Source organism: Salvelinus alpinus, chromosome 29 (assembly GCF_045679555.1).
Source record: "Salvelinus alpinus chromosome 29, SLU_Salpinus.1, whole genome shotgun sequence".
In the NCBI taxonomy this organism is placed as follows: Eukaryota; Metazoa; Chordata; class Actinopteri; order Salmoniformes; family Salmonidae; genus Salvelinus; species Salvelinus alpinus.
In genome coordinates, this window is record NC_092114.1 from 40911191 (window position 1) to 40925424 (window position 14234).

At 45.1% G+C, this 14234-nt stretch overlaps 1 protein-coding gene across 8 annotated transcripts in view; it reads left to right on the forward strand.

Moving 5' to 3' along the window:
* Window positions 1–14234, forward strand: part of LOC139559012 (microtubule-actin cross-linking factor 1-like) — a 259756-nt gene that overhangs the window by 99478 nt on the left and 146044 nt on the right. For all 8 annotated transcript variants that reach the window (XM_071374618.1, XM_071374625.1, XM_071374623.1 and 5 more), the window contains 2 exons: window positions 603–664; window positions 13352–13441. In XM_071374618.1, coding sequence (XP_071230719.1) covers window positions 603–664; window positions 13352–13441 — 152 coding nt within the window. The remainder of the gene's footprint in view (window positions 1–602; window positions 665–13351; window positions 13442–14234) is intronic.

The window sequence follows — 14234 nt, forward strand, 5'->3', positions numbered from 1 at the left end:
GAGCTCAGAACAGACGGCAAAGGAAATGGGCTGGGAGGCTACTGCGTTGTGCTAAGACCCCTGGCCCTGTCTCTGCGGCTACAGCTGGGATTGACCAGCTCAATATGTAGCTTTTTCTCTGCTTTATTAAATACTGAGTCATGGTGTGTGGGTTTTGTTGGAGTGCCTGCGTGCGGGCGGGAGGGGGGGGGGGTTCATGCGTGTGTGCCTGCAGTATACCATGCATCCTATGCTGTATCCATATGGAGATTTTTGCAGTGTCACAAACAGTGACAGTGTCACGAACACTCAACAAACGTAGCGCTCTTACAAAACAGAGGTGTGACGAGGCGAAATTCTCCCAGAAACTACCAAAGCAGCAGACATTACTGTTGAGCCCTCCATCGCAGACAAGTACATTGAGTAGCGCGCGGCCTGCACCAGACATCTAGCCCAGTTAAATCAGGTTGAACGCTGCACTCCCAGACAGCCTCGGTACAGAAATGTTTCAGTGCCGTTGGAAATGTTTCAGGGCTGTGCTTCTAAATAATACAGCTCTGAGGAATGACGCTGCACCGTACTTGTTATTTAATGAACTCTCCTTTTCCCTCCCTCTTCTCCAGATGAGCGAGACAGGGTGCAGAAGAAAACCTTCATGAAATGGGTCAACAAACATCTCATCAAGGTACGGTACTGCATCGCAGCATCATTTTGGGGGTCGGTGGGGAACACACACACCCACACAGAGGTATCGTGACTCAGACCATCGTAAAAATGAATGAGCTAGGATGGTAGTTCTGAATTTGTTTTTATATTCCACACAGGGCTGAATGAGCCGTGCCCTGCCTCCAGCACTGACTCAGTTATGTTCAGGCTGTTATTATCTGCCGCACTAGCTAATAATATGATTAGATGCAGTTGCAGGGCGAGGTGACAGCATGATATTTCTGTCTGGCATTAAATCAATTGAATAGTTTTAGTGTATCTCTGTTGTCTGTATGGGGTTATCTGTGTTTGTCTGTGTTGCTGTGTCTGTCTGTGTCTGTCTAGGTGCTTGTTTTGACTTTTTCTTTTATATCTTTTTTCTGGGTTCTCTCTCTGTGTGTCTTATCTCAAATATTTATAAGAAAGTCTGTCTGTCCAGTGGCCAACTGTTCAACCCCCCCCCCCCCCCCCCCCCACCACCATTGGCTGTATCATTGAGCATCTTGACTGGCTGCATCACTGCTTGGTATGGCAATAGCACGACCCTCGATCGCATGGCTCTACAGAGGGTGGTGCGGACAGCCCAGTACATCACTGGGGCCGAGCTCCCTGCCACCCAGGACCTCTATACCAGAGGGTGGTGCTGACAGCCCAGTACATCACTGGGGCTGAGCTCCCTGCCACCCAGGACCTCTATATCAGGCAGTGTGGTAGGAAGGCCTGGAAAATGGTTAGACTCCAACCACCCAAGCCATAGACTATTAGCTCTGCTTCCCCTTCATCAAGTCTGGCACCAGCAGGCTCTTGAACAGCTTCTATCCCCAAGCAATAAGACTGATAAATAGTTAACAAAATAGCTATCGGAGTTAACCTTGTATTTTTATTGACCTTTTATTCTCTATGCACACTCACAGGGCCCTACACACACACACACACACACACACACACACACACACACACACACACACACACACACACACACACACACACACACACCATCTGCTCACTCACACATGCACATACATTTATACGGACTACACACGTACACCCACTCACATACAAGCTGCTGCTACTCTGTTTATCTTATACCCTGATGCCTAGTCACCTTCAGTGGTGGGAAGTACTTAAGTAAAAAATACTTTAAAGTACTACTTAAGTAGTTTTTTGGGCCATCTGTACTTTCCTTTCTATTTATATTTTTGACTACTTTTGTTTCACAACATTCCTAAAGCAAATTATGTTCTTTTTACTCCATGCATTTGCCCTGACACCCAAAAGTACTAATTACATTTTGAATGCTTAGCAGGACAGGAAAATGGTCTAATTCAGACCCCTACTGCCCCTGATCTGGCGGACTCACTAAAGACATGCTTCGGTTGTACAGTTGAAGTCGGAAGTTTACATACACATTAGCCAAATGCATTTAAACTCAGTTTTTCATAATTCCTGACATTTAGTCCTCGTAAAAAATTCCCTGTCTTAGGTCAGTTAGGATCACCACTTTGTTTTAAGAATGTGAAATGTCCGAATAATAGTAGAGTGATTTATTTCAGCTTTTATTTCTTTCATTACATTCCCAGTGGGTCAGAAGTTTACATACACTCAATTAGTATTTGGTTGCATTGCCTTTAAATTGTTTAACTTGGGTCAAACGTTTCGGGTAGCCTTCCACAAGCTTCCCACAATAAGTTGGGTGAATTTTGGCCCATTCCTCCTGACAGAGCTGGTGTAACTGAGTCAGGTTTGTAGGTCTCCTTGCTCTCACACACTTTTTCAGTTCTGCCCACAAATGTTCTATAGGATTGAGGTCAGGGCTTTGTGATGGCCACTCCAATACCTTGACTTTGTTGTCCTTAAGCCATTTGCCACAACTTTGGAAGTGTGCTTGGGGTCATTGTCCATTTGGAAGACCCATTTCTGACCAAGCTTTAACTTCCTAACTGATGTCTTGAGCTGTTGCTTCAATATATCAACATAATTTCCCTCCTCATGATGCCATCTATTTTGTGAAGTGCACCAGTCCCTCCTGCAGCAAAGCACCCACACAACATGATGCTGCCACCCCTGTGCTTCACGGATGGGAAGGTGTTCTTTGGCTTGCAAACCTCCCCCTTTTTCCTCCAAACATAACGATGGTCATTATGGCCAAATAGTTCTATTTTTGTTTCTTCACACCAGAGGACATTTTTCCAAAAGGTACGATCTTTGTCCCCATGTGCAGATGTAAACCATTGTCTGGCTTTTTTATGTCGGTTTTGGAACAGTGGCTTCTTCCTTGCTGAGCGGCCTTTCAGGTTATGTCTATATAGGACTCGTTTTACTGTGGATATAGAGACTTTTGTACCTGTTTCCTCCAGCATCTTCACAAGGTCCTTTACTGTTGTTCTGGGATTGATTTGCACTTTTCGCACTAAAGTACATTCATCTCTAGGAGACAGAACGTTTCTTCTTCTTGAGTGGTATGACGGCTGCGTGGTCTCATGGTGTTTATGCTTGCGTACTATTGCTTGTACAGATGAACGTGGTACCTTCAGGTGTTTGGAAATTGCTCCCAAGGATGAACCAGACTCGTGGAGGTCTAAAAAAAAGAATTCTGAGGTCTTCCCATGATGTCAAGCAAAGAGGCACTGAGTTTGAAGGTAGGCCTTGAAATACATCCACAGGTACACCTTCAATTGACTCATGATTTCAATTAACCTATCTGAAGCTTTTAAAGCCATGACATGTTCTGGAATTTTCCAAGCTGTTTAATGCACCATCAACTTGGTGTATGTAAACTTCTGACCCGCTGGAATTGTGATACAGTGAATTATAAGTGTAATCTGTCTGTAAACAATTGTTGGAACAATTACTTGTGTCATGCACAAGGTAGATGTCCTGACTGACTTGCCAAAACTATAGTTTGTTAACAAGACATTTGTGGAGTGGTTGGAAAAACAAGTTTTAATGACTCCAACCTAAGTGTATGTAAACTTCCGACTTCAACTGTAAGTGGTGTCTGAGTGTTGGAGTGTGCCTCTGGCTATCCGTAAATTAAAACAAGAAAATGTGGCCGTTTGCTTAATATAAGGAATTTGAAATGATTTCTACTTGTACTTTCTATTAAGGTATCTTTTACTTTTACTCAAGTCGGACAATTGGGTACTTTTTCCATCACTGGTCACCTTACCCGTATACCGCTGAGCCGTTGCTGCTCATAGACGTTTCCACTGCACAATAACAGCACTAACAGTTGCCTGGCCTGCTAGAGTTTCCCCGGTCATTTTACAAGCTGACATGTTGGAAAGGTGGCATTCTATGACGGTGCCACGTTGAAAGTCCCTGAGCTCTTCAGTAAGGCCATTCTACTGCCAGTGTTTGTCTATGGAGATTGCACGGCGGTGTGCTCGATTTCATACACCTGTCAGCAACGGGTGTGACTGAAATAGCCAAATCCACTCATTAGGAGTGTCAACATACTTTTGTATATATAGTGCATCTACCTCCACTCCAGTATCCTGCCCAAGGAACTGACACTGTAGTATCCTTATTTACTTATTATTTATTAATTATTTATGGTGTTATTCTTATTCCTCATTAGTTGTTGTGTTATTACGTTGTTATTGATTACTGCATTATTGCGTTTTGAGTTTGCAAGAAAGGCATTTCACTGTACATGTGCGTGACGTTGAAACCTGAAACCAACGCAGACGTAGATCACATAGACTGGGCATTCCACCACATGACTGTGGAATGGGGCGTCTGACCTCATCACTCTCTAGTGCGCTGCGTATATCTACGCTGTAATGTAATGTCGGTCAGACGGACTGAGGATGGGCACCAACGTTGGCACAGACACACACACCGCTGGCCCGGCGCCCTGTCTGTAACATTAGACAATGTTCAGTTGGCGTTAAGGAGAGTTTTATTTACTGGAGCTGGAGGGAGCAGTGACCTTTCACTGTCTGGGAGGGGAGGGAAGTCATTAAATAAAGAGAGGGAGAGCGGTGGAAATGAAGGAGGAGGGAGGGGAAGAGGACTTAAGGAGAGAGAGAAGAATAGAGGCAGAAATATGACTTAAGAAAGGATGTATGGTTTGCAGAGATAAATAAATGAAAGGGTTAATGACACCTGTATTTGGTATTGATATACATTAATACCCACTGGGATTCTCGAGGAACTGGTATTTCCTCATCATATACCCCATAATGACATAGCGGGGAAAAAAAGAAGAAAAAAAATTGTATTTACATAAGTATTCAGACCCTTTGCTGTGAGACCTGAAATTGAGCTCCGGTGCATCCTGTTTCCATTGATCATCCTTGAGATATTCTACTACTTGATTGGAGTCCAGCTGTGGTAAATTCCATTGATTGGACATGATTTGAAAAGGCACACACCTGTCTATATAAGGTCCCACTGTTGACAGTGCATGTCAGAGCAAAAACCAAACCATGAGGTCGAAGGAATTGTCCGTAGAGCTCCGAGACAGGATTGTGTCAAGGCACAGATCTGGGGAAGGGTAACAACAAATGTCTGCAGCATTGAAGGTCCCCAAGAACACAGTGGCCTCCATCGTTCTTAAATAGAAGAAGTTTTGAACCACCAAGACTCTTCCTAGAGCTGTCCGCCCGGACAAACTGAGAAATCGGGAGAGAATGTCCTTGGTCAGGGAGGTGACCAAGAACCAGGATCGAGTGAAAGATGAACGGAGCAAAGTACAGAGAGATCCTTGCTGAAAACCTGCTCCAGAGCACTCAGGACCTCAAACTGGGGCGAAGGTTCTGCTTCCAACAGGACAACGACCCTAACACTCAGCCAAGACAACTCAGAAGTGGCTTCGGTACAAGTCTCAATGTCCTTGAGTGGCCCAGCCAGAGCCCGGACTTGAACCTAATCGAACATCTCTGGAGAGACCTAAAAATAGCTGTGCAGCTTGAGAGGATCTGCTGAGAAGAATGGGAGAAACTCCCCAAATACAGGTGTGCCAAGGTTGTAGCGTCATAGCCAAGAAGACTCAAGGCTATAATCACTACCAAAGGTTCTTCATCAAAGTACTGAGTAAATGGTCTGAATACTTAGGTAAATGTGATATTTCAGTTTTTCATTTGTAATACAGTTTCGGGTCTCTCTCACACACACACTTGGAATAAGGGGTCTGAATACTTTCCGAATGCACTGTAAGTTAATTGACTCGTGGCAGGACGTGTTGTACAGTCTTAGACTAAGACCAAAGCGATACGTCTTTCGTCTATTGTAGTCCGGATGGAATGAATCCAGGTTCCTTTTCTAATCCTGTCCTATCAGTCTAGTATCTAATACCGTTGACAGTCCACCCTAACGCAGGTGTTTACATAGCACAGAGCTCGTGGCTGTTCAGCGGAGGCTGACAGACAGTACAGGTGACGACACGAGCCAGTCAATCTACCTGTTCCTGTGTTTGTCTTGGCTCCCGCTATTCACTGACATCACTCCGATCTACCTGACTGCGCCCATGTTTATATCAGCTGACAGACAGACAGGTGGCTGTGGTCGGGTTGTGTGTGTGTGTATGTGTGTGTGTGTGTGTGTGTGTGTGTGTGTGTGTGTGTGTGCCGTCATGTGGTCAGGTCCGGGTGTATGGCTGCCTCCCGGAGTGTTTGTGTGTGTGTGTACAGATCAAACACACACATCCATATAAACACTGCCTTCACCACAAACTGTTGGGACCTGTGTTGACAGCTCGCCAGGAATGCAGTGACATAACTAGGGCTGGTTTTCCAGAGACCGATTTAAACCTAGTCGTGGACAAAAAAAAACATATTATACTGAACAAAAATATAAACGCAACATGTTAAGCCCTCAAACTCAACTCTGGACCTTGAAGCCAGTGCCACTGCATTTTGTTCTAATCAGGAACTGATTTAGAACTTGGACACCGGGTGGGTGCAATTTAATTATGAGGCAGAACAGAAAACCAGCAGGTTCCGGACCTCGTAGGGTAAGAGTTGAATATCCCTGATGTAAAGTGTTTGTCCCATGTTTCATGAGCTGAAATAAAAGATCCCAGAAATGTTCCATAGGCACAAAGATCTTATTTATCTCAAATTTTGTGCACAACTGTATTTCCATCCCTGTAAATGAGAATCTCTCCTTTGCCAGGATAATTCATCCACCTGACAGGTGTGGCATATCAATAAGCTGATTAAACAGCATGATCATTACACAGGTGCACCTTGTGCTGGGGGACAATAAAAGGCCACTCTAAAAAGTTCAGTTTTGTCACAACACAATGCCACAAATGTCTCAAGTTTTGAGGGAGCGTGCAATTGTTGCCAGAGAATTGAATGTTCATTTCTCTACCATAAGCCGCCTCCAACGTCGTTTTTGTGAATTTGGCAGTGCGTCCAACCGGCCTCACAGACCACGTGTAACCACGACATCCCAGGACCTCCACATCCGTCTTTTTCACCTGCAGGATGGTTTGAGACCATCCACCCGGACAGCTGATGAAACAGGAGTATTTCTATCTGTAAGAAAATCCTTTTCTGGGCAAAAAGTCCTTCTGATTGGCTGGGTCTGGCTTCCCAGTGGGTGGGCATATGCCCTCCCAGGTCCTCCCATGGCTGCGCCCTGCACAGCCATGTGAAATCCATAGATTAGAGTCTACTGAATTTATTTCAGTTGACTGATTTCCTTATATGACCTGTAACTCAGTAAAAACGTTGAATTTGTTGCGTTTTATATTTCTGTACACTATATTTGGAGAATCTCCATTTCAAAAGCTTTTTAGCTCAGAACTCTGCTTAATATGTGTCCGGGAAACCAGCCTTTAGACACACACACAGTAGATCTTTACCAGACAAGGCAGGGAGCTGTGGCACATGGAGACATTTAGTTAGAGTCTCTGATCCACCTCTACACAGATGACACCATTCTGTATACTTCTGGCCCTTCTTTGGACACTGTTAACAACCCTCCAGGCGAGCTTCAATGCCATACAACTCTCCTTCCGTGGCCTCCAACTGCTCTTAAATACAAGTAAAACTAAATGCATGCTCTTCAACTGATCGCTGCCTGCACCTGCCCGCCCGTCCAACATCACTACTCTGGACGGTTCTGACTTAGAATATGTGGACAACTACAAATACCTAGGTGTCTGGTTAGACTGTAACCAGACACCTAAATCTAGAATTGGCTTCCTATTTCGCAAACAAAGCATCCTTCACTCATGCTGCCAAACATACCCTTGTAAAACTGAGCATCCTACCAATCCTCGACTTTGGCGATGTCATTTACAAAATAGCCTCCAATACCCTACTCAATAAATTGGATGCAGTCTATCACAGTGCCATCCGTTTTGTCACCAAAGCCCCATATAGTACCCACCACTGCGACCTGTACGCTCTCGTTGGCTGGCCCTCGCTTCATACTCGTCGCCAAACCCACAGGCTCCAGGTCATCTACAAGACCCTGCTAGGTAAAGTCCCCCCTTATCTCAGCTCGCTGGTCACCATAGCAGCACCCACCCGTAGCACGCGCTCCAGCAGGTATATCTCTCTGGTCACCCCCAAAACCAATTCTTCCTTTGGCCGCCTCTCCTTCCAGTTCTCTGCTGCCAATGACTGGAACGAACTACAAAAATCTCTGAAACTGGAAACACTTATCTCCCTCACTAGCTTTAAGCACTAGCTGTCAGAGCAGCTCACAGATTACTGCACCTGTACATAGCCCATCTATAATTTAGCCCAAACAACTACCTCTTTCCCTACTGTATTTATTTATTTTGCTCCTTTGCACCCCATTATTTCTATCTCTACTTTGCACATTCTTCCACTGCAAATCAACCATTCCAGTGTTTTACTTGCTATATTGTATTTACTTCGCCACCATGGCCTTTTTTTTGCCTTTACCTCCCTTATCTCACCTCATTTGCTCACATTGTATATACTTATTTAATTTTTTTCCTACTGTATTATTGACTATGTTTGTTTTACTCCATGTGTAACTCTGTGTTGTTGTATGTGTTGAACTGCTTTGCTTTATCTTGGCCAGGTCGCAGTTGTAAATGAGAACTTGTTCTCAACTTGCCTACCTGGTTAAATAAAGGTGAAATAAAAATAAAAATAGTCGCAGAAAGAGGACAGAAGAAGACAGTGGATACTAGTGTCTTTTGGTGGATCTCAACAGAAGAAGCAGTGTGCAGTGCACCAATATACACTGAGTGTACAAAACGTTAAGAACACCTTCCTAATATTAGGTTGCATCCCCCCTTCCGCCTTTGTCGGGGCATCCCCCTCAATTCATCGGGGCATGGACTCTACAAGGTGTCGAAAGCGTTCCACTGAGATGCTGGCCGATGTTGACTCCAATGCTTCCCACTGTTGAGTCAAGTTTGCTGCATGTCCTTTGGGTTGTGAACCATTCTTGATACGCACGGGAAACTGTTGAGCGTTAAACAAAACAGCAGCGTTGCAGTTCTTGACACAAACCGGTGCGCCTGGCATCTACTACCATACCCTGTTCAAAGGCACTTACATATTTTGTCTTGCCCAATCACCCTCCGAATGGCACACATCCACAATCCATGTCTCAATTGTCTCAAGGCTTAAACATCCTTCTTTAACCTGTCTCCTCCCCTTCATCTACACTAGTTGAAGTGGATTTAACAAGTGACATCAATAAGGGATCATAGTTTCCCCCCGGATTCACCTAGTCAGTCTATGTCATGGAAAGAGCAGGTATTCTGTACACACAGTGCAGATGACCCCAAAAACATGAGTTCAGCCTCGCATACAAAGAGACTTTATGTACTAACTAGTGTGTGCGAGACCCAGGTGCACTGTCTCGTTGGGTGGCACCACTCTAACTGTAGCACAGCAGTGGAGCCGACCGCTGCGAGTAACCAACCGTGACGTTTCCGCTGACTGAACAACACCCAGATACAGCATGCACGTTTTATCAACCCCAAACACACTTTACGGTAGTCTGGTCCCAGATCTGTTTGTGCCTTCTAACCAACTCCTTTGGTCATTGCCGCCCTTAACATGCACAGATCTGGGACCAGGCTTCTCTCCGTGTATCCCAAAGCTGAGCTGTGATTCAGCAACTAAAGAAATGACTGCACTAGTTGTGTAATCATCTACATTCACACCAATTATGATTACAACACATTGACGTGTCGTACTTCGGAACTCCCCGTGTCAAGAAGTGGCAGCAAAATGGAATGTAAATCGGTTCAATATGGAAGACATGCATTGAATCATAGAGGCAGAGAAATAGTTCCATTAAGTGGAATGAAGATGACCACGCACACACACACACCCGCGCGCTAAAACACTCTGTTATCGCACGAGAGATCATTTCCAGTCAAGTAATAACAACCCCCCCCCATGATGCCTATCTAATTAACACACGATCAACTCTTCAACACCCACGACCAGCCTAACACATGCCCTCTTTCTCATCACGCACCGAGGCCAACCATTCCACACATCGATGGATAGAGTGTGTTTATTAGCCAGAGAGCATTGAGAGACCGAGGGAGAGATGTCGACTGAACAGGGGACTGGGAGCAGTTGCAACGGAAGGAGAGGATAAAGGAAGCGAGCAGGGCAACAGAAGGATGTGAGGAAACGTTCTAGATGGCTTCCTCTCTCCTTGTGTGTGGCGTTAGGCTTCCTAGCAGGAGACTCCGACTCTATTTCCAGTCCTAGACTATTGAGATGCACCCATGAGGAGAGCTGACCGTTGACCAACAGGACATAGAGAAGGCCCGTTGTTTCTGTGGCCGTTCGGCTCCTCGGATTAAAAGGCACAAGTCGCCCTCTGCTGGATGAATGTGGAATTTACGCTATTGCAGCTCACGATTTGAAATGCAGTGAAGTGTTTTGTGTTTTTACAGCTTGTGCCGATTGCGGTGTTATGTAATATAGCACAGTGGTCCTCAAACATATATGTGTTGTGGATGTGAGCCACTAAAAGCCTGGCCTAGGCTCATGTGACAGTTTTAAGATGATTCTGGGTGCTGAGATTAGTCTAGGCCTAGTATGGCTCGAGCCACAACCCAGTTTTACCCAGAGCACGAGGACTGTTTTAATCAAACACGTAACCCCAAGACCTAGAATTTAAGTCAGGTCAGTGTAAACACACACACCCCTCCACAACTGGCCCCTGCCCTTCAGCTGTCAGTCACGCCAAGGTAACCAAAGAGCACTGTGGGAGTTTAATCTCTCAGGTCTGTGATGGGGATGTTTTGACTCGCACCGTGTGTTCACACAGAGGACTCGTGTCTTTAAGACGAACTTTCTTTTTCTCGGTTTTTGTTTCTCTCTCCCAATATGTTCCTAGGTTATCAGTCGCTCAATGCAGACCAAGAATGTAACACAAGCAAGAGTGGCTACGTCTCCTTATAATGAATTGCTAGTACGTAATCCCTGTCTTCTAGAAGCCTAGTCATGTTCTATCACACTCAACTGCCCCTTCACTCAGCTTTCTTTTATTGCTTCTCCTCATCTTCATTTCTTTCCTGTCATCCTCATTTCCTCAGCCTTTTTTTCCCTCTCTCCCTCTCTTTTTCTCTCTCCCTCTCTTTTTTTTCTCTTTCTCTCGTTGTATGTACGTTTGTAATGTGATTGTGTGGAGGTTGTGGTGGTTTGCAATGTGTTTTTAAGGGTTGGGAGGTGTTTTTTTAGTGTAATGAGGATGTCTCATGGAAGTAGGACAAAAAGTCTCTCTCTGTATTTCTCTGCTCTCCTCTCGATAATGGCTCCATTGCCTCCGGTTAAACCACACGTCATGGTCAGCTGTGAACGAGACAGTAATTAGCCTCCGTCGCCTCTCTCTAAATGCCCAGTCCCTCCTTTCCTTTCTCTCCCTCTTTTTTAATTCCTGGTTCCTAGCACTGAGCTGTTTAGCCTAGTCATTGGGAGTCCATCAGCAGGGTCTGAGAGAGATGGCCCACTTTCTCACAAAGGGTGACGAAATAGGCCTGCCAGCTGCTGAGTCGCCGTGCCAACGGTTGTCCCCGGACATCTCGGCCCTGAGACGCCACATGGGGTCACAGCCGGAGTGCAGTGTTTGTCATCCTGGCAACTAGGGTCCCTAGGAGCATTGCTTATGTCAACAATGCTATGTAAACACTGAGATGATTTGAACAAGATGAATATGTAATTAACTCTGTTTTTCTTTTCCTCTCTCTCTCTCTCTCTCACTCTCTCTCCCCATCTCTCTCTCTCTCACTCTCTCTCTCCCCATCTCTCAATTCAATTCAATTCAATTTGCTTTATTGGCATGACGTAACAGTGTACATATTGCCAAAGCTTATTTACAATATAAAAATGAGAATCAAAATTGTCAATGGGACAACAGTAACAACAATAACCAAGGGTCAAAATAACCAACACATTCAACAATAACAATAAGCATACAGTAGAGTACATGTGCAGGTTGATTGGTCTGTCAGACACTGTCCCTCAACTTATGGCAGGCAGCAATGTAGTGCGCTGCCAACCCACAGCTCTCTGCGTCCTCCCCCAACAGGACGGGTAGCCTATCCTCATCAGAGAGGTCTTTGAAACCTTGAATAAGGGTTTCAAATTTGGGAAAATGACACACTCTACTTGTTTTATATTTTTGACATTTTGTCAGGAAATGCAGCTCCGTCTCAGGTTCTGCTGTTGTGCAGTGGTTGCACAGCCTTTCCTCTACAGGGAGCCAGGTTTTCCTGTGTCTACCCTTCTCAATGGCAAGGCTGTGCTCACTGAGCCTGTACTTTGTCAAGGTTTTGATCAGTAACCATGGTCAAATATTTAGCCACGGTGTACTGTCGATTTAGGGCCAGATAGCACTGCATTTTGCTTTGTGCTTGTGTTTCCCAATAAGCAATGTAGTTTTGACTGTGTTGTAATTTGGTTTATTCTGATTGATTGGATGTTCTGGTCCTGAGGCTTCAGTGTGTTAGTAGAACAGGTTTGTGAACTCAGCCCCAGGACCAGCTGGATGAGGGGACTCTTTTCTTTGCTCAGCTCTTGGCATTGCAGGGCTTGGTGATGATATGAGAGGGGGTCATTGTATTTTAGATGTTTCCAAAACTTAATTGTTCTTTTTTTAGTTTTTATTATTAGTGGATATTGGCCTAATTCTGCCCTGCATGCATTGTTTGTAGTTTTCCTCTGGACATGTAGGAGAATCTTACAGAACTCTGCATGCAGGGTTTCAATGGGGTGTTTGTCCCATTTGATGAAATCTTGTTTTGCAAGTGGACCCCACACCTCGCTGCCATAAAGTGCAATTGGTTCAATGACATATTCAATTAGTTTTAGCCAAATTTTAGGTATTTCAATTTGAATTTGCTTTTTAATGGCGTAGAATGCCCTGCGTGCTTTCTCTCTCAGATCATTCACTGCCTTATTAAGGTGTCCAGTTGAGCTTATTTTTAAACCTAAGTAAATGTAGTGTGTGCAGTACTCTATATATTTTGTACCAATTGAGAACTTTGGTCTAATTCCCTGAGATCTGGATCTTCTCTGGAAAATCATTATTTTAGTCTATTTGAGGTTTACTGCCAGGGCCCAGGTCTGGCAGTACTGCTCTAGCAGGTCCAGGCTCTGCTGTAGGCCATGTGCTGTGGGTGACAACCGGCATAGGTCATCTGGGAAGAGCAGCCATTCAACCTCTGAATTCATCTCTCTCTCCCTCTACCCATCAGGTGAGGAAGCACATCACAGACCTGTACGAGGACCTGAGAGATGGACACAACTTGATCTCCCTCCTGGAGGTCCTCTCTGGAGTCACCCTGGTAAGACACATACACACAAACAAACTCAGCAAGACACACCCGGCCACAAACCTTCACACCTCGACGACCATCACACACACTAACACCTGTTACATTGTGTACCGGGGCATGACCCTGAGACACACCCTCCCTCACATTGAGAAAGACCTCTTTAAGTGAACTCGGGTTGATTAACACATCGTTGTCTAATGATGTCAATATTACAGTGAGGGAAATGCATGTGTCCCTATCTAAACCCTTTATTCCTTATAGTGCACTACTTTTGACTAGAGGCCAATGGGGCCTGGTCAAAAGTAGTGCACTATGTAGGGGATAGGGTGCCATTTCAGATGCAACCAGAGACTTTCTCGGAGCACATGATGACAAATTTCTCAGAGCACATGACTCATTTCCCGGAGCACATGATGACTCGTCCCGGAGCACATGATGACTCATGTCCCGGAGCACATGATGACTCATGTCCCGGAGCACATGATGACTCATGTCCCGGAGCACATGATGACTCATGTCCCGGAGCACATGATGACTCATGTCCCGGAGCACATGATGACTCATGTCCCGGAGCACATGATGACTCATTGTAACTGACAGACGGGTGGACTAACATGAGACTGCTGACTGGTCCACCTAGAGCAGGGATGAGCAGTTCCAGTCCTCGAGAGCCTGATTGGTGTCACAGTTTTATCCCCAGCCCCAGCTAACACATCTGACTCCAATAATCACATAATCATGATCTTCAGTTTAGAATGCAATTTGATTATTCAGCTGTGTTTGCTAGGGATGGAGAAAGTGT